Source organism: Coloeus monedula (assembly GCF_965178545.1).
Source record: "Coloeus monedula genome assembly, chromosome: 4".
NCBI classification, from domain to species: domain Eukaryota; kingdom Metazoa; phylum Chordata; class Aves; order Passeriformes; family Corvidae; genus Coloeus; species Coloeus monedula.
The window spans coordinates 29,592,553-29,613,363 of NC_138784.1; the positions used below are offsets into that span (position 1 = coordinate 29,592,553).

At 40.9% G+C, this 20,811-nt stretch overlaps 2 protein-coding genes across 2 annotated transcripts; one reads left to right on the plus strand and one right to left on the minus strand.

Annotated features, from left to right (window-relative positions):
• The first annotated feature begins 734 nt into the window (after positions 1-734).
• Positions 735-6,996, plus strand: LOC309572423 (inhibitor of nuclear factor kappa-B kinase-interacting protein-like). The gene has a single exon (XM_082280682.1). The coding sequence runs from the start codon at positions 750-752 to the stop codon at positions 1,482-1,484; it is 735 nt and encodes a 244-aa protein (XP_082136808.1). The 5' UTR covers positions 735-749; the 3' UTR covers positions 1,485-6,996.
• A 156-nt stretch (positions 6,997-7,152) lies between these two features.
• SLC25A3 (solute carrier family 25 member 3) lies at positions 7,153-16,884 on the minus strand. Its single transcript, XM_082280681.1, has 8 exons — positions 16,743-16,884; positions 16,435-16,591; positions 11,931-12,052; positions 9,294-9,473; positions 8,997-9,178; positions 8,130-8,302; positions 7,593-7,703; positions 7,153-7,481 (listed from the first exon to the last, which is right to left on the minus strand). The coding sequence occupies exons 2-8, from the start codon at positions 16,583-16,585 to the stop codon at positions 7,321-7,323; spliced, it is 1,080 nt and encodes a 359-aa protein (XP_082136807.1). The 5' UTR covers positions 16,586-16,591; positions 16,743-16,884; the 3' UTR covers positions 7,153-7,320.
• Between the last annotated feature and the right edge of the window lie 3,927 nt (positions 16,885-20,811).

Genomic DNA, 20,811 nt, shown 5'->3' on the forward strand with positions numbered 1-20,811 from the left:
TTCAACATGAAATCCTCATCCTTAGAGGACATTAAGTAGGAAACAAGACAACTTTCCACAACCTAAATTTTGGTCTTTTACTTTTGAGCAAACAGTTCTGAGCTATTGAGGAACGACAAGCACTGTTGAAGAATTTAAAATACTTGTTTCTGTGATATTTTTACTATTAGTGTCCAGAAAAGAATTAGTATGAAACTAATTCTAGCCTCTTAGAATGTGTTTCAGTTTGCCTGTTCAGTGGTTTTTTTCTCTCCAAGTTCTACCCTGACTTATTGGGGATTGAACAGGATTGTATCACTCAGGTAATTTCCTTTTTTCCTCTCAAATTTGAAAATCAAGAACCAATCATAAGAAAATAAGAGTGAACTAGGAAATCAAGACAAAAATCCAGCAGTAGCATGAGTTTTCCTTCACTAAAATAGCTTCTATGGACACTTAAAAAAAATTCCTATATATGGAAGAAGATTCCATTTGATGACTTGTGTTTCCAGAGGTCACCTTGGAAAGTCATGGAGCACCTTCTTGTAATTTTTTGTTTTAAGAGAAGAAGCACTAACATTTGTTACGTATACTGACCAGAAAAAAAAAAATTGGTTGTGTTGTAACAGAAGTTTAGAGACAGGGTTTGCACTCAAATTGAACATCAGAATAGTAAGGTATTTCATTAAAGTATAGCTTGAATTTTGACGTTGAGTTGTTAAGCTAGAAATATTTTTGTATCCCTCTAGTGTGAAAAGACTTGGAACTTAATGAAACAGCTGGAAGATCTTCACATAATTTCTCACATTAAATATCTCCAGGAAGATATTTATACAATGAAAACATGGTCTAGCAGCATAATTAAAAAACAAGAAGAACTGGAGAAGAATTTAACCAGCCTTTTTCATGCAGTTTCAAGCGCTGAACAGAATGCAGCTTCTGTAGCAAAGAACGTAACATTGACAATTGTGACAGTAAAAACTGACATAAGGCGCATTTCAGGCCTGGTCTCCGAAATGACTGCACTGACAGATTCTTTGCAAACACTAGAAGATAAAGTAGAAAAAGGTGAAAAAGCAACAGTAAAAAATATAGGTGACCTCCTTACCAGTAGCATCGACCGAAGTACCAAAATACAAAGCCTGGCATCCAGTAATGCAAGAAAAATCGAACAAATTAAGACAGCACTGTCTGAGTTAAGGAGTGATTTTAACAAGCATTCCAATAGACTTTTGAATCTTGAAGGTGACAGAGCAAAAGTTCTGAAGACAGTTACATTTGCAAATGATTTAAAACCTAAGATGTACAAAGTTAAAAAGGAGTTTGCCATCTTGGAGCCCTTAATAAATGACCTAACACTGAGAATAGGAAGATTAGTGGAGGAAGTATTACGGCGGGAGAAGGAAATTGCTTTACTCAATGAGAAATTGGCCAATCTAACAAGAGTTCAAACCGAGATCAAGGATGCAAAGGATGAAATAACCAAGATTTCAGACATGAATTGATCACTGAAAGGCTGCTGCCTAAAGAACAGTGTTTGAGGACTGTTAACTCCATCATGTGTAGTACTGAGAAGACAGACAATATTTAAAGGTTTCCTTTAGAAGCACACCTGAACCTGAAATTTTTCCTATTCCTTTGAGCAGGACAGGAAAGTCATACTTATTTCAAGGGAGAAATAATAATGTGAACAAAAAACGTATCTCTGCATGTATTTGTCTTTCTGAAGAATGACAGATGCTATATTTAATAAATTGCTTGTTTTGTACAATAAAGCAGTGTTAAAGCATAAAATTATGTTCTAAGCTTTAGAGTTTGCTTTCATGAAGAAAGCAGGACCCAAGAATGACAGCTCTCCAGTTTTGCTTTCCTGCTCCAAAAGAAGGAATAGAATTGTGGCTTTCAGCTAAGCTAAACAAGAGGTAGTCGAACAGCAGTAGCACTTCGTCTCAATATAGTCACTCTATGATTTTTGTAAACTGGGTTATTTTTTAAATAGTATTTAACAAGGTAAATGCAGCAAAGCAAGAAATGTTCAGAACTATTGCTGATGCCGTGCAAAAGTTTGTCACATTTAGATGGAATAATTTGTGTAAGGCTTTGTAACTGTAAATCAAAATTACTGTGCAGCACTGTTCTGTCTTTAAAATACAGAACTATCTATAGGGACAATGCTCTGAAAGACCTATTGATGCTGCTGATGGCTTTATCCCAGTGTCACGGTGTCTGCTCAAGAATCCTAAGTTTTATTCATTCATTATTTCTTAGTCTGTAAAATACTATAGTGAGCAGCAGAATTAGCAAAGAGAAGCTACTTACGTCCCAAAAGGCTACTGCTCTGAACTACTGGGACTATTTTGGTGCTGAAGAACAACAGAGCTGAGACATTTGAAAATGCAGCTGGCAGTAACAAGATAGTGGGAATGGTTTTAGCAGAGGAAGGTGGGGGAGGGAAGTGCATTAAATAGGAATAAAAATTACTATAAAGATCAATTAGAAGCGATACAGCAACTCAGAAAATGCCTGTAAATGAAATTATATCAAGAAGTGTAAGTATACAGTAAGGCCTGTGTAAGTTCTCAGTTGGCCATACCTGAACATCTTGAAACTACTAGACTCTTGATTGTATGGAAGATACAAGCATTCTTCTCCCTCACTATTCTCATACACATTCCATGTCTTTTTGGGCTGCTTCATGTTGCTGGTCTTCTGTACCTTCTTTGCTTCTTTGCCCACAGTCAACCTCAAATACTTTGTTTAAAGCTTTTCTCTTTTTGGTATAGGTCCATTCCTACCTCCCCCTTTCTTTTACCTCTTTCCAGTCCACCTGACAAATGGCAAGAATAAACCTGTCAAAAGACAAGTTTTCCTAGAAAACATCCGCAGATACTGTACCAGCCCCTGTCCCTTTGTTCTTCCACACAGTTCTTAAGTGAGCCCCTGAAAATAACCAAATGGCATTTGAAGGAGGCAGCAGAATGAAAGAACAGCCATGCTAAAGCATGCATTGCATATCGTATCTGAAACAATGTATGTACACATGCACATACACCTTAGGAGTTGGAGGGTTATATAATAAATATTTTGTGGATTAAAGGCATCCCAGGCTACAGTAATTTTATTTACTTTGCTTTCAATTTTATGAATGCATCGTTTGTGGTCAGTAGCCAGTAAGAATCTGCAGAGGCAGAACTGGAGAACTGGTAGAGCAACATCTACACAAGTGATGTGGAAAATACATTCCAGCTGCACAGTTAATCTGAGTAGCCTTGACACAGCACAGGTCTGTCTGCATTAAAAGAGTGCACTCACTCCTTGGAACAGTAACCAGAAAACAAGCCAGGATAAACAACTGTGGATTTCACTTTCAACCTCCAAATTCTAGAACACATCTCCCAGTGAAAAGCTGAGTGTACAGTCTTGTGCATGGTCTCCAAGGTAAGTTAAGCATGCAAAAAGTGTTACAGGACCATTCATTTCCCTTTGCCTTTAGAGGTATGCAGACCTCCCACCCTTCCTTCCCAGGAAGTGCAGGTCTAAAGCATTATAATCCTTTCAGAAACTTTTCTTGCTGCAAGCAAGACAAAAAAATTAAGTCACAAAGGTAAAGTTTACTTGGAAAAAATATTTTAGAATAATCTGTATCTCTAAAGTTGTCACACCACCGTACTGACTTCAGCAGTAAGGCGAGCGATCAGAAACTCTCCCATAATCACCACAGGTATTGCAAATCTCTGTTTGCCCTTCAAGCACACATCTCCACTGTTCTAAAAAATGGAAGTTTTATAGGAGCTTAGTAGCTCTAAAGAGAGAAGCAGAGAGCTCTTTCTGCAGTGGAAAAGGTGAGCAGAGAGTGAGGTATTTTTCAAAAATTTAAAGCAGACTGGTAACCTTGCCTCCTTGTTTTAGTACTGTTGGTGCTGGGGAGAGTATCAGCTCAGGAAAACTGCAACCCCCTTAGTTCATTTCTAGGGTCATGCAGTGATACTCCGCAATTTTGTTAAATGATTGTGAGATTCAGGTAATAATGAAAATTACAGCTATGCTACTTAAAACAGATCATCCTATTGAGCCCAGCATGTAGTGATATTCAGTCCATCTTTGCTTTCAGTTTAGTTTTCAGGTACAAAACTGGCCAATTAATATTCTTGTCAGCAACTTGAAAAAAACAACCCAAAAGCCAGCAACAGAATTAAGTGATCAATGATGAAAAATTACATGAGCAAAGTAATCCCAAAACATTAAAATCTACTTTTACACACCAGAACGCCTGCTCAGCCAAGAATTGCGTGCTAACAGTCTCTTTCTCCCCAGTACTGAGTTACAAAAATTGTATTCTGTAACAAGGCCATGCAGCTATTAAGCTCATCTACCCAAAGTACTCATATTTGCTATAAAAAAGCAGGATGTTTATTGTTTTCACTGTGAACTACATCATTTCTATGTAGAAATGTAAATGAGTTACAACTATTTGTATTATTACAGCCCATTTTGAAATGATATGCAACAGACATTTCCGCGAGTATCAGCAAGTGTCAGCACATTTCATCTGTAGTACAACCTGATACAAACACCATGTGCAAATGCACTCATTATTCCAAATTTATGTATATGGTATGCTTTAAACAAAAAAGCTCAGCTCCAAAACCAGCAAGAAAGGATGTTTCCTCCTTCATAAAATATACACAAGCCGCATATACATAATCCATGTTTTACAGAGCACTTTGGGGTTTAGTGATGGGTCTGGAGTTATCCAAGTTCAAAATGGGGTACCCCTTTTTGATGCAGGACTTTCCTTGCAATGGAAATGCAAATCCATCAAAAGCACCACTGCTCCATCTGAACCTTTGGAAAATGTACCAGGCATTATGCACAAAGCAGTTATCAATGACAAAGTTGACCTTTTAAATGCATCTTAATACTACATTTTTCCCACTGAAGCTTATTTAAAACACCAGCAGGAAACCCTTTAAGCAACCCCCTTTCCTAACAAGCATCTGAACAATCCTATGGCTGAAGGTCAATGAAGCCAGCAGCTGCAAGGCAATTCTCTCCCCGTCCTGGGTTTTCCCCTGAAACACAACACTGCAAGGAGCACTAAGTGTATTTTCCCTTTCTCAGTTACAGAAGGAGAACTGCTGGCTGCTCCTTGTAGTCTTATCTCAGATCTACCTAGATAAAATTATCTGAGCATCTTTAAAAAGATAATTTTAGGTCTACCCTTAAGCAATGAGAAAATGGACTTAAGATTCTTTTATTATTGTACATATTTGTAACAACTGTGCAACACTGACTCAATCCTAGAGAAAAAATGTGCAATGTGCTCCACATATAGAATCAGAGTCTTGAAAAATTTAGCTCAGCACTAGCTTGCTTGACAGACTACCTCACTGCATGAGCCAAGCTTGTTTCACTCTTCTGCCAGGCTTAAAATTTGACAGACCACTTTCCCCAGGATTAGAAGGAACTTTCAGCAAAGAAAAATCTACTGAGTTGAAACATGCCTCTAGAGAAACTGATATCCAGTACACAAGTGACAGTTCTGCCTAGCAAGTTGCACCATACACACAACTTCAAACAGTCTTGATACAAGATCAAGTCATAGTAAAGGCCCTTCTCCAAGGAAGCTCTTACAAGCATTTAATGACTCATTAAATAATTCCAAAGCTTCCCATTCACAATGGGGAAACAAGGTTTGCATACTTTTAGCGTTAAATAATTTTAATTCAACTACAAAGTACTTGTACAAATGCTTTATTTAGACTTAGGGTATTGGACTTAGCTGTGTAATGCAAGCAGATACCAGCTGCTCTAAGAGTGCCTTTATTACTGTCATGGTGACAGGAAAATGGTGTCATTTTAGCTTTTACTCCGCATTCTGAAAGGCAACAATGCAAAATAAGGCCCAGCTTTCTTATTTAGCATAATTATTCTAAATTTTGGAAGCTGGAGAGTTTTCCCAGGGGCTGAGATGCTCAATGCTACAATAACAGGCACATCCAACTCCAGCAAGATGCAGCAGTCAGTACATTTATGCCATTTCAATGGCACCTGCCAGATTTGTCCTTTTGGCTCCGAAGGAGCCAAGTAAAGAGGAAGAAGCAGGATAACATACGTGAGTGCCAAGCTAAGTTCAGTATCAACAGCACACATGCTGTAAGGCAGCATATCCACAGTTTTGCACAAAAACCACATCAGCTCCAGCTCTACTTTGTGAGCTGGATAGGGTGTAGTGATTCATCTGTGGGCTACTGAGCAGGTGAAATGCAGAAGGCAGCATGATCCCCCTTCACTAAAAGACTCGAGAAAAAATTCAAGAACAAATACCTTAACATTGCCTCAACTGTCTCCTCTTGTGTGCCAAGGAGCATGTATTTCTTCACATCAAGGTCCAAAAAACCTGGTATGGCTCCTTGTGCTGCAGAAATACATGGTTCAACCATAATTCAGTATCAATTTAATTCAGACAAAAAATAATTGAAATAAAAAACCACAGCTGTAGCAAATGTAGGGAAAAGTTTTTCAAACTAGGATAAAACACAAACCACTTTTATTTTACTGTAAAGCTGAAGTACAGCATTAGTAGTCAAATATATTTAAAAATCTTTATTAACATCAGCTTTTCCCTAGTTAAGAGGTAGCAACTACTGTTTAAGTCCACAGGACAATCAGAAGGGCCAAGTTCTTTGGTGTGGTTCAAAGCCAACAGAAGCAGAAATTAGTCAAGTAAGTATAAGTTAAATTGGGATGACCATCCCAAGGCAGAAACAGCTCCAGTATGCATAAGGTTCCTTTTATCTCTATGGGGAACACTGATACCATGACCACGATGCCCAATCAGACTCCAGTCTCATCTCAGCCATTCAGGAATTCAGCTGTTCTACAGTAACAGCTTACTACAGGCAAATGATCAGTGGGCTCAAAGTGCACACGACTGCAGTTAATTTTCTGCAGTTCTGCAAGGACAGGTTCTTGGCACTTCTCTGGAAACAGAGAAAGCCTAATTTTAAGTGGAAGAGTAACATTTCTCTAGAGTTTCTAAACTGTGGAACAGGGTATTTTTTTAAAAACTTTTTTTTTGGGGGGGGGAGAAGGAGAAGCCAGGAGACTATTTGAAATATTTGCTACTATGAAATGAAGCTTACATATGCAGTAGTAAACAGACACTAAGCACTCTGTTTCTCATTTATTTCAGGCAATGACAGTGGTAGAATTTAAACCCTCATGTGAGATGAGGGCACAGCCAATAATGACATTGTATAGAGTTTGTTTTCTACATAGTCAAATATATAAAAGTTTCATGAAACTCATCACTGGGGCAGCCAGCAGTCCATGAGTTGTCTATTCAGTTAGACCAAGCTTCTTCTTCAGAGATTCTGGCATTTCAGGTGGAGGTGGGCGAGGAAGTCTGAAATAAACCTTGACAGAATCGTAGATGAACCACTGTAGTGCAGTCAGGGTACCAATCATGATGATACGAGCAAACAGACCCTTCCATACACCTGGAGAGCAAACCATAAAGCATGAGCAGCATAAAATGGCATGAAAAAAACTAAATCCTCTCCAAAACACCAAAAATACTTGATCCAAAATACATGAAAGTAAGAATGTACCTTTGAATCCAAGCCTCATAAGAACCTGTGAAGCTGAGCTGCCCTTTTCTTTGTTCAATACAGACACCACAGAGTCAGCAGGATGGGAAACAATTGCACAGAACACACCAGCTGAAAGAATAATTTGACATTAGTTCTGTGATGTTTTAGCTGTACCATTACTGGACACACTAAGTACAACCAGCTGAAACTTCTGAGCAGAAGAAAACAACCAGAAGAAAACTTGTGAATCTTTGGATACTGAAAATCCCCCTTCCATCCAAATTTCTCTTACCTTCCCAAGACTGAAAAAGATGCAAGTTTTCACTTAAATCAGCTGCAGTTTCTAAATGTGGCCATCAACATTGGTTAAGAGTAGTGTCCTATTACAGACCCATTTTCCCCTAACAGACTGATTATAGTTATTTCTCCGCCACATTTGGAAGTTGCAAGTAACTTCTCCCATGTTAGTGACATCTGCTTAATATTCTGAAAAGCAACAGGTCCCTAGAGTTGCAGTAATCCATTAATGAAGTGTAGGACTTGAAGATTCCTTACCAATATAGCCTGCAACAAATGTGACTACCAGCTGTTCTCCTTTTGTACATTCGCTTCGTGGCTTGGGAACAACGTACTTGTAGAGAGCTTCAACAGTACGTTCAAAGCAGGCAAATTTCATCATTGTGTATGGAATCTGTCTCATCCACAGCGGAGCAACACCTTTATAGAAACTTAATCAGAGAAGAGACAAACTCAGTTTCATTTTCTTCAGTATTTAAGGTATATTTCTAACCTGAAATAAATTTTTTATTGCTGCTATCAAGAATACAATTTCTTCATACCGACATGTAATGCAGTCAGTACCTACAGAAAATTAAGTTGTATTCATTCCTGAGTACTACCTTAAAACAGCAACATGAATAGAAATTTTCCCGGTCCCCAGGCTGCACAGCAGTTTCTGTAATCACTTTTCAGATTACAGTGCACTGCAGCAATGTAGTACTGATACTACCAGTGCAGTAATGCTAATGTCTGCATACCAGCCAAGTCCTGATAGTGAGACATGACCTGTACATCTACAGCCACTTCTATCAGAACAGAAAGCTAACATGCAGTTATATTACTCTCACATGCCAATGACTCAAGCATCTTTGACTGTACAACCAGAAAGTTGCTGAGTATCTCTGAGTGGAACTGCTAGAAACTGAAGTTATCCAGCAGAACTCAGCACAAAGATACTCACAAAGATGGATCTAAGGAGCATGTGGAATTAACAGTTCAGCACAAATTGCCTGAAGTATGTTATCTTGAAATACAAAGACCAAAGTATTACAAACTAAGGCCAGAATTAGTTATAGCACCAGTTCTTCATTAACAAAATGCACTGAACATCAAGAACTTCAAATAAAATGAAGAGATGCTTACGCCCAGATGCCTTCTTCTGCAAACATTTTGGGTAAAGCCTGCCGCAGAGTGTTCGCATATCCAGGCTGTGTCTGAATACGAACTTTAGCAGCTTCCATTGGAGCCAGAGCAATGTCAGCAAAAAACTCCGCACTGGCAGATGCGGCTAAATATAGCGAAGTACGCCACAAATAGGCATTTTCCTGAAATTCATTTAAACATATTTTTATTAATAAATCATGCCTTTGTGATTACTCCTTATCACTAATACTATTATGCTGCAGACATATAGCTTTACATAAAACATTTAAGGCTTACCTCTCCCAGCATGTTGCCATACAGGATTTTGAAAACTTCATAGAAACCAAATTTACAAAGCCCTTGCATGGAATAGCCAATAAAGGTTGGAGCCCATCCCTTAGCCAAGCCACGAACGCCATCTTCCTTGATTGTCACTGAAAATCCATTGAAGATGCTCTTGTATTTTTGTGGATCAACCTAAAGAGAACAGGCAGTTGAATGTTTGAGAAAGCTTACTATTTTCTTCTCACACCCCCATCCAAAATTTTTAGTTTTTAAATTCCTCAGACATCCGGCTTCCTATAATCCCCTGGACAGATGATGTACTCACCACAAAGTTACACTAACGTAACCATAATGGTTACTTGCTAATCTCAAACCCTGACTTATTTTAACAGCCAGTATGTTCCCCAATACTCAGAAACCACCAAACCGAATTTTGTTTTATTTCAATTCTTCAAATTAACAATGTGACTGTAATGAAAAGATTTACTGAAATCCCTGTTCTAACACTGTAAATGGTGCACTGGTACAACTATGGATAGGTCAGATTTTTTAAAAAGTTAATGGGTCCTGTCAGCAATCTCATCTACTTTACACACTAAACCTATGTAACACCCAAGCACTGCCAGAAACATAATGATTCACCTGTTTACTAATCAGAGGTGGTTGCTTTTCCTGTGTGATCTCTCCACATAGTCAGACTAAGACAGATGGAGCAAAGCAGATCAAAGAGTATTCAAAAACTTCTACATTTGTACTTTGACTTGGCAATAAAGGCTACACGCAAATTGTTTTCTGCCCACAAAATTCTAAAAAAGACTGACTTGAATAATTTTGTTTCAGGTGAAAGGAAGTAATTTAGCAGAAACTTTTTAACAGGTAATTAAGTCACATCCCACTGTTACTTTCCATATTTGACATCATCCCACATTTCCTCAGAGGATAAGAAGATATCAAACTGGATGCCAATCAAAGCTTTCAGAAAGAGCTATGGGACGTGCATGCCAACCTGCACTGGCCAGTATTTTTGTCTTGCAGTCTAGGAATATACTTGAGATCTAGTCCACCTAAATATGTCAATTTTAAAAAGACATAATTTTAGAAAATTGGATATTTAATCGGGCACTGTAAAATGAGACTATGTTCAAGTCAGAACCATGCTTAGTTATTAGGTGTGTAACAGGTGTCCTGTTTTCAGTTAAACCATGGCAAAGGTGACCTCTTCTTAAAAAGACATGAGAGGGCAGGCAACAGTTTCTTCTGGAGAACTTAGGAAGGATTAGTAACATGCTCTGCACTGGATCTGTAAAGAGATAAACGCTGACAGGTTTTACAAGATCACACCTGGAATGCACATGGAACCCTCCTCCTGAACCTCCCTCTAAGTGCTGGAGAGTGAAGGGGCAGTATCACCACCCTTACAATGTAATAAAACAGAACACTGAGCACGTCTGATGTGTTACAGATTTCCTAGTCTGAGACCAGAATTTCAGGTGCTCTCACGAATGTGAAAAAGCCTCTCTGGTAAACATTGTTAAATAAAGGCCATTCAGAAGAACACAATTTTGAAGAATAGCACATGCATACTCCTAGTGTGACGAGGAGGTTTGACTAATTCATAGTTCTCATTTCAGAAGTTCTATAATTACAAAATAGCCATTCTTATAATCAGTGTCAGCCTATGCAACAGCCTATGCAATACTGTATTTCCAGAAATTTACAAGTGTGCTTTAATTTGCTTCACTCTTGCAGAGTTGCCTGAATAAATCCACTAGTATGTTTTCATTCATGGCTGTTCACAGGATGATTTTAATGTGTCATAAATGCAATGCAATGATGTTCCTTTCAGTTTAATCAAAAACCACTTCAAGGAAAACAGTCGCAAGCACTGAGGGCCTTCCTGATACCAAATCAAGTTTTAGCCACGCTTCTCAAAGTGGCATCATTAGAAAATATCCAATCCATAAGCCATGCATTGATATCCACAGTGTTAATGGATCAAATTACACATGCATGTCACTCCAGGCTAAAAAACGGAGATCCAAAAGATACTATTTCATTACTCCAAAAGCACTGTAACAGTGCTGGACAGCCAACCAGCCAGCAGAGTAACACTGTGGTGGGTGCCTTTTAGCAAATATAGTCAGTTAAACATACCTTAAATGCTGTCAAAAACAATTCATCCAGATTATCCTTAATACCTTTACTTCTCTTGAAAGTGGTATTTTGCTAGTCTTACAGCAGTAGATTTGATAAAGTAGCGTTCAAGTTTACTTGCTTCTTGTCATCCACAAAATACTGCATCCCTACTGCAAACCCTTAATATGCTGGCTAGATAGAACATAGAAGTTCAAGAAATGTTTAAGTTTATACAAACCTGCATACGACATTTCACTAAATCCAGAGGTACAACACCAGTGTGTGTCAGGCCACAACTTAGGACCCCACCAACGCCACAGAGAGCATAAAACTTGAGTGAGCCATATTCACAACTGTATTCTGCAGCAAAAAAAAAGACACACCATGCTTTTATATAAGCTCCATGCACTGCTGGACAGTGATGTCCCAGGTATATTTTATGCTTCCAATTCATTAGTAATTAAATATACCACACTAAACATGCTCTGTCATCACATAACATGCAGAACAAACCTGCATTCTGCATTTAACCAGGTCTAGAGGAACCAGTGCTGTATGTGTTGTTCCACAGCTAATAATCCCACCAAGACCACAAAGGAGAAAGAATCTGTTTGAGCCATATGCACAGCTGTATTCTAGTTAATTGGAAAAAAATACATATATATGATCAATCATAAATGGTAACAATGATCAGAAAAGAAACAAAACTACGGGCTACTCTCCCAAAGTATTAAACTGAAATAATCTCCCATGCTGTATTATTTGACTATACAGTGTTATAATGAAAAATAATACTTTTGCTTCAAATTAAAACAGTTTGGACTGACAAGATTTTATTCTAAGTCTTCCAAATTGAATTTGTCCCTTTAAATAAGCGAAGGAAGCAACAGTGAAGTTTTAGCTCACAGCACACTTAAACCATATAAAATCCCAGAAGTTACTAGCAGAAATTATGACTCAAAATTGCAAAGACTAACAATTTCTTATATCCAGGAATTAAGGAAGAATAGTATTCCTCTAGTACTCAAAAGACAAAGCTTCTTTTGTTAAATATTCTATGACAGTTTAACTTCTGTATTTAAGTGGAGACTATAAAAATCTACAATATCAGTGTTGGAGATATGCAGATACATTTTCTGGTGTTATTCACATTATTTATACAGCTTTAAAAAAATTTTTCTTTCAAATACAGTATCTCAAGTGTTTGTTTGATGAAATTGCAGATTGCTGTTTATTGCCCCACTGAATGCTTGTACACAAGGTTCATTAAAGAATCTTTCAGATAACAATTGATCAAGGGATACTTCACATGCACTGTTCCATACAGTGTATATACTGTGGAAAAAACCATCCAATCTTAAAACAACAAGTTATTACTTTTCACATATTCCTATACAGCAAAGTTACTGGAGCTGGAAAAAAAGAATCCCTTTTCTTCTTTCATTTCTGAAAAAGCTACAGAGGGATCAGTGAGTGCAAATAGAAAACACTCAAATTTACAACAAACAATACAAAATAAGCATACAGTAGCAGCACAGGTCTAATACTTAACATTTTAAATGCATAAGTAAAACTAATATACTGAATAAACATACAGAAAATAATATACTATGTAAAAATATTCCCAAAAGTAGAAAGGCTTAATCTTTTGCTACTAAATCTACTGGTGTCACTTCAATATAATGAAATAGACATTAAAGTGTTATAACTTAATAAGAACTATCTCCAAGAAACATTAATGAAAACTAAAAGCCAGCAAAAGCCTATCTTATGCAGAGTTTCTTTGCCCAATCTTTCTGGTTATGAATTCAAGAGAAATAGACAATGATGTTCAACAGCATCAACAGAGCAGCAGGTAACACTAGCAGGCTTACCCAGCTCATAACTTTGCTATTTTAAAGGCACTCCTTCCCACAAGTGTTCCAGATTCTACATTACATTTTATAGTTACGTTTTTCACCTTACTCTTAAAAACTACCAAAACAATAAAGTTTTCTTTATTCTAAAATAATAAATATCAAATCATAGATGACATAGTGAACCTAAGGTTAAAGCTGAAAGTCAGTTATCAGAATAACTTATCTTTAACTGAGACACTGCTGAAGACTGGAAATATGCTGATCTGGGACTTACACATAGCTCCAAGATAGCCTGGCTATGCTAGCAGATTTGCAGACAGCAGAAACAGTCTGTTTCTGATTTTCCAGAATGGCTGGTTAAATACACACAGACCAGGCTTTCTACGCAGGTGTAATCAGAGAACAGACTCTAGGTCTGTTCGGGGCAGCTCTGTCTAGCTGTGTCTTTGGCCAACAGCACAACAGCCCTGCACCTGCTACTGTGCTGCCCAGATTCCAGAACTGTTTGTTCACACCGCCCTTCTTTAAGTAATTTACTGTTAGAAGTCATACTCCTCAACTGAGAGGGATAAACCTATACAGTAGCCACAGAAAAGTAGAGTTTTATGTATGTGCTGTATAACGATGCTATTCAGACTGACCTGACAGCCTAGTCTTCAAATACAGTAATTTAGAAAGCCAGTATCAATTAGGCTTGAGCTCTTTAGAGGTGCCTAGGTTTGTAGTGGTACAGTAGTATTAGGAAAATAAAGCTACAGATGATCTTGGACTTTCAGAAGTAGAGTTAAATGTCTTAAAAACCATAACCTGAGAAGAGAACCAGCTGACCACCTAGTACAGAGAAGAAAGTCATTCTCACATACCCAGGGACTGATTTAAGATAAACACCCTTAACCTACTCAAGTATAAACATACAGCATAAAAATATGCCTACTCTGTTGAGACAGCTACATCGTAACTACTTCATATCTCTGCTTCCCATTTGACACGTTAGCAAGGACAAATTCCATGAGCTGGTCATAAAATACTTCATCTCTGAGCTGTGTTGTGGCTGATGCCCTGAGCTGATCTCAGAAGGTCGTGTAGCTTGTACTGACTTTGTGTGACCTTGTGCAAGTTCAGATATCTTCTGCACTGTGTTAGGTTCTCAACACAAAAGCCAGAGAACCAACTGGTACATGAAATAATGAACTCAGCAGAAAAGATTACACAGACTGAAAAACTGGCCACCTTTGACCACAACTGCCCACAAACAGGATGAAGATTAAGCACAATGCTTTAAAGAAGTAAGTGCACCTACTGAATATATTTAGCATACCAAAGAGTGATTTAGGGCTTTAGTTAGCTGGCAGCAGGATTACTACACTGAAAGCTGCGAATAATTTGTAGAAAACTTTATAAAGCCTAACCTGTCTCTCTTTCATGCATTACATGAATGCTCATGTAAGTGCACTAAAATACTTCAATAATCATGTTACTTCAGAAGAGATAGCCTGCTGAAAGCAATTCTTTTTTTTTTAAAAAGTAAAACCAGAGAGATGCTTTTAAGTTATCGAGAGCTTAAAAGAATTAAAATTTTAATATCCACCTCTACTACTGTGCATTCCTTCAGATGGACCTCAACAGGTTGGAGAGATGTGCAGAGAGGAACTGTGTTAAAGTTTCACAAAGGCAAATGCAGGGTCCTGTACCTGGGGAGGAACAGCCCCATGAACCAGCACAGGCTGGGGGTTGACCTGCTGGAAAGCGGCTCTGCAGAGAAGGACCTGGGGTCCTGCTGGACAGCAAGCTGTCCATGAGCCAGCAGCGTGCCCGTGTGGCCAAGAAGGCCACTCCAATGGTATCCTGTAATGCATTAGGAAGAGCACTGCCAGCAGGTTGAGGGAGGTGATCCTGCCCCTCTACTCAGCCCTAGTGAGGCTACATTTGGAGTGCTGTGCCCAATTCTGGGCTCCACAGTACAAGAGAGACATGGAGCTCCTGGGGTGGGTCCAGCAAAGGGCAACAAAGATGATGAAGGGACTGCAATACCTCACTTATGAGGAAGGGCTGAGGGAGCTGGGTCTGTTCAGCCTCAAGAAAAGACGACTGAAAGGGGACCTCATCGTTGTAAGTACTGATGGGAGGGTGTCAAGAGGATGGAGCCAGGCTCTTCTCAGTGGTGCCAAGCAGGACAAGAGGCAATGGGCAGAAACTGATGCACAGGAAGTTCTGTCAAGATATAAGGAAGAACTTCTATACTGTGGTGACCATGCACTGAAAGAGGCTGCCCAAAGAGGCTGTGGAGCCTCCCTCCCTGGAGATACTCAAGAGCCATCTGGACACAATCCTGTGCAATCTGCTCTAGGACGACCCTGCTTCAGCAGGGAAGCTGGACCTGTGAGGATGATGATGACTCACTGTGGTCCTTTCCAATCTTACCCATTCTATGATACTGCAAGTACCATCAAGGTCTGACCTTCAGAAGTCCAAAAAGTGACTTGGAAGCATACGGGAAGCACTCGCACTTAACTCTAAAGTGCATCCCTATATCTTAAATAGCAAGTTATCTGGTGTATGCCCCACAACTAGTAAAATGAAAAAAAGAACTAAAAAAGAAGAGCAGCAAGCACCCCTAATGTATCTAGAGACACCGATGCCCAGCTATAAATAAACTAGTGAAAAAAAATAAGAGAAAAATGGATTAAGGATGGGAGGGATGATCTTTCGAATCCAAAGAGTCACTCACTGCTCTTCTCCACCCATGAAAGAAGTACAGACCTACAACCTCAGTGCCCGAGGCTGCAGACCCTGCCTTACCAGAAGTGCTCTTTGCCCTCCAAAACAGAATCTCTGGGGGTCTCTGTGATTACTCTGCACTAGAACCTTCCCGTGTCCTTTCCCGGCAAGCCCGGATCCCTCCTGCTCCTCAGCACAAACCACCGGGAGAGCGGAAGCACTGCCAGCGCCTCCCCCGCCCGTGCCCTTCCTCGTCCTCCAAGCGGGCGCGTAGGCCCAGCGCCGGCCCCTCCCGGCCCGGCCGAGCCCCGCTTGAGCGCTGACCCTCCCTGCGCAGCCTCGGCGGGCACAGGCCCGTGCTGGCGGGGACAGCGCAAGCACCGCCGCCCCGGACGCCCACGGGCCTCGCCTCCGCCGCGGCCCTTCCGTCCCGCTCTCACCTTCGTCGGCGGACGCGGCCGCCAGGCCCCGCCGCGTGGCGGGCGCCTCCGCGGGCTCCGCTGTGCGCTTCCTCACGCCGTCCTGCACCAGCTGGAAGTGCGGAGCGTAGAACGGGTTGTGCCGCGCGAGCGGCGCGATGGACGAGAACATGGCGACCTGAGGCGGGCGAGAAGAGCAGAGCGACGTGGGACCGGGAAGCCCCGCCACGGCGCGGCCGCCGGACCCCGGCTCCCCACCCGCAGGCGGCCCTGCCCCAGGCCTGAGCCTGGTCCCCAGCGGGCGGGCGGCCCGCGCCGCCCCGACTCACCTCGCAAGATGGAGCCGCTGCGGCAGAGGCTGAACGCGGGCCCCGCGCCGTCACCTTGTCCTTCGCCGCGCCGGGGGCGGGGCCGCCGCACAACGACCCGCGCCGCGATTGGCGGAGGCGCCACGCCAACCGCCGCGCACGCGCGGCCACCGCCCTCCCGCCCGCGCCTGCGCCCCGGCGGGGCCGCGCCCGCCCCGCGGCCGCCCTGGGCCTGGCCCCGCGCCCCGGAGCTCCGCGGCACGGGCACGGCTGCCCGGGAGCGCCGCGGCACCGACACTGCTGCCCGGGAACCCAGCGGCACGGACTCTGCTGTGCGGGACTCGGCCTGTATGAGCCCGCCGTCCAGCGCTAACACCCGCGCCTCAACTCCCGCTCCTTCCTTATCGCCGCCCGGCTCGGGGAGCTTGCCAGCTGCGCCACGTGCTCCCGCAGCCTTGCCCCGGGCAATGTCAAACCAGAGACACGCCCGAATGCGAGCTCCCTGTGCTGGCCTTGACCCGTGCTCTACAGCACTTCCATCGAATCATAGAAGCATCGGGTGTGGAAGAGATGTTTAAGATCCAGTCCAACCCCTCGCATCGCACCCATTTTTTAAGATCAGTTTAAAGAAGTCCACAGTACTACCCCACGTTCCGAGTCTGGTAATCACATCTAGTACTACTTTCTAATCACTGTCTGGTAAAGACACAGGATGCAACTCCCTCAGCAGAAAGCTCACCTTCTCACCAGGGTTTGGCTGCAGCACTCTGTAAAGCCAAGCACGGTCAAATCTACCACCAAGCACTGTCTGCAGACTCCCTGGCCGAATTCCACCTTTGGAGGGTAAGTTTGCAAGGCATCGTGATGTGGCCTATGTTACAACGGCTGCAGCTGCTCACAGAATTGTTTCTTACTGGTTTGTTAAAAGCAGAATGTTACATAACACAGGACCCATGTTGGCCTAACCTACGTTAAACTATGCCTTTTCCAACACAAGGTGGTTTCACTCATTTTAGTGACTCCCATAGTACAAGACTAGTCCAGATAAGTTAGCTCTCCAATAACCGAAGAGGCAAAAACTCCGCTTTTTCATAGTTTTGATCGTATTCCTTCCGTTATAATGCTCTGCACCAACACACAGAAGCCAGCAAAGCAAGAGACATGTGCTGAACATCCCAGCTCTTTCTTCTGGGCAAATGACAGTACCCCAGCAGCACCACACTGAAGAAACACCCCACTGTTGTCAGCTCAGCAGCTTCTATCAAACTTCCAAGGAAGGCCCTTAGGCCTTGGCTCTACTCGTTCTATTTCTCCAGGGAGACTGTCCTACAAAGACAAAAGTGCCCAAGAGCACTGTCACAGAAATCAAGGCTGGTTAAGTGCCTCTTGAATAAACTAGACTCCAGCTGCTCAGTAGGAAAAGGTCAAATGAAACTTTCACTCTTCAAATACTTTTGTTTAGCAACCAGCTGAGAGCCCAAAGTGCTGTTCAATTCATTGCCACTGACAGCAGTGAAAACAAACCAGAATTGTTTATTTTGTCATTACCAGTTCTGCTCTATTCACTTGCATCTAAACAATTGTTGGTAGCAATGTTTTATTTAAAAGCCAAACACTGATACTTATTTTCAATTAGATAGTAACCTCTAAACATGATTGAGATTTGGGCTCTTATCTTGCAGTTGCATATAAAGCAACTGCATTACAATTCTTGCAGGCTTTTCCAGTTTTTAACATAGAGAAAACCTCTGTTCCTTCCAGTTATAAAGGGTGAACAGATGACTATTTATTGATAGACATCTAACGGCAATTTATGTGCACAACTATACAGATGCTTATGAGTTAGTCTGTGGAACTTTTCTAGAACAAACTGGGTTTTATTTTAACTGGCAATCGACTTCTAACAGCTGTACTATTAACAAGAACTATTAAAAAGCAGTCGAAGATAGCCCCATGAAAATACAGGGATAATATATGTTCCTGTTGAATACATATAATTTTACAAGAAAGTATCTACAACTTTTCCCAGATGTAAGGGAATAAAATAGCAATAGCCTGTAATTCAAACCATCTAGATTAATCTGATTTCTGAGAGACATTGCAGGTAGTAATGGATGAAGACTTGAAAGATGTTACCTTCTAGTATCAACCTCTGTCCAGTTCACAGTAAAAAGAGCTACTGTAAATTAAATCCATCTTTTTAATCTTCAAGTTTTATGAGGTTAGGAAAATTTTGGTTAGGCAATTCCAAAGTGTTCTTAATTTCATCTATCCTTCTGTTGTAACACCCACCACACACCCATTCCATTTCTCACCCCAATTTCACCTCAAGCTGCATACAATCAAGAAAATGCAGGCTAGTTCCTGTCTTACAATAACTTTTCACAGTTCTAACATTTTGGTGAAGCCTGCAAGCAAAATCAAAGCTCTTATGAGCTTGTTTCCCAGGTGACCTTGTTTTCAAAAATATACAATGAGATAGTGAAACAACCATCCACACCTTTGATAACCAGGTTAGCAGAGCAGCATCTGCTTGGGTTGTAAGCTTGTATTTTATATACACTTTCCTGGTTTCAACACCAGAACTACTAGACCATGATTCTAGAGTCAGTAATGCATGAGGTTTTACAGCCCAAATGCTGCCTTAACTTGCAGCATTTCCTTCACCAGGATCCAAGCTTCCAAGGCTGAACAACAGCAGTCACATGTTCTCAACACACAAAGCAGTGAAACCTCTATTCTTATTAATTGCTGCCATGGCTGTCCTCATCTAATAATATTTCTTTAACTTTTTCTTCTCCTTGAACATCACATGTTTTATCTCTATCAAACATCACAATTTTTTTTTCCTAAAGAACAAATAAATAAGAGTGTAGTTACTGTGTCTTAATCACAGACTACCGTGCTAACAAAGAACTTCAAAGTGAGGCGCAACAGAAACCTTGTGGGATTTTGTTCTGTATCGGCATATCCTTAGTACTTACAGGTGTCTGTGCCACCTCAGGACTGCTTTACACATTCAACTAGCTTGGAGACCCTGAGCTATCTGAACACATGCAGGTACATATCCATTGTAGTAACTTGCTGTTGCACTGGTGCAAAGGAGCCTGGTATACATCCTCAGGAAAAAGAAAAGCAAGTCAAAGGACAGTTTTAGACAAAGATTACTAGACTTGCCAAACACACAATAAAAGCCATATTAAGAGACAATAAAGGGTATGATGAAACACCTACCTTTGCAAATACAAGATTTAAAATTATACATCACAACCTGCCCATGTCTATTCCACCCAATATATTACTTAAGCCATATCAAAGCAAGCCAAATATACCCACACACAAGACATGCCACACAATTTTACCAGCTTCATTTGCAATTATACAAATTTTACTGCTGAACAGTTTTCTTTTGGAGCTCTATTACTTAAAGGTATTCTTTTTGTACTCAGCTTTTCTGCTTAGATTCTCCACAAACTAGTTAACATATTTTTAAAAGGTGTCTTGTCCACAACACTAGCTGAGAAGGTAATTAGCAGGAATTTTTATACCATGAAGAGTTTTGCAAGTTGTACCGTAGGAAACAAAACAAAACACAAAGACCAAGCCTAGGAGGAATCTGAAATCATTCTGTAGGGCAGTGCCAAGCATGCTGTTAGCAAGTAAACTTGGAGAATGAGTTCCTTCACACAGTTTCCTATGCAAATACAAATCAAGGTCTTAAAACACACAGAGAATTTAAATTTAAGATCCTTCTTGAAAATTTGTCTTAGATGCTACTGAAGCTCTCACACTCTCACCCTGGATCAGATGCCGCAAGATTAATCAGGAATGCAAGTGAAATCCTCTAGTGATCCACAGCCTGAGTGATACCAGGCTCCTGAGACTGGATGCATGTTGAAATATTAGCACAAAATTTAAGGGGAGAAATACAAGCTGTGTTGGCTCCAATTCAGACAGGAAATCAAGACAGCACAGCATGAGAACAAAACCCACCAAGCCCAAAATAACACTGTCATGCCCATTAACTTTCAAAGGCCTGTCCCAGGCTTGTTGTAGCCATTGCTCTAAAAGGGACTTAAACAGAACTTAA

Coding starts and splice junctions, on each gene's coding strand:
- LOC309572423 (XM_082280682.1), top strand. CDS start 750: ATGAAACAGCTGGAAGATCTTCACATAATTTCTCACATTAAATATCTC.
- SLC25A3 (XM_082280681.1), bottom strand. CDS start 16,585: ATGTTCTCGTCCATCGCGCCGCTCGCGCGGCACAACCCGTTCTACGCT. Junction 12,053..16,434: donor GGCCGCGTCCGCCGACGAAG/GTGAGAGCGGGA, acceptor CCAATTAACTAG/AATACAGCTGTGCATATGGC. Junction 7,704..8,129: donor ATTTGTTGCAGGCTATATTG/GTAAGGAATCTT, acceptor TTATTCTTTCAG/CTGGTGTGTTCTGTGCAATT.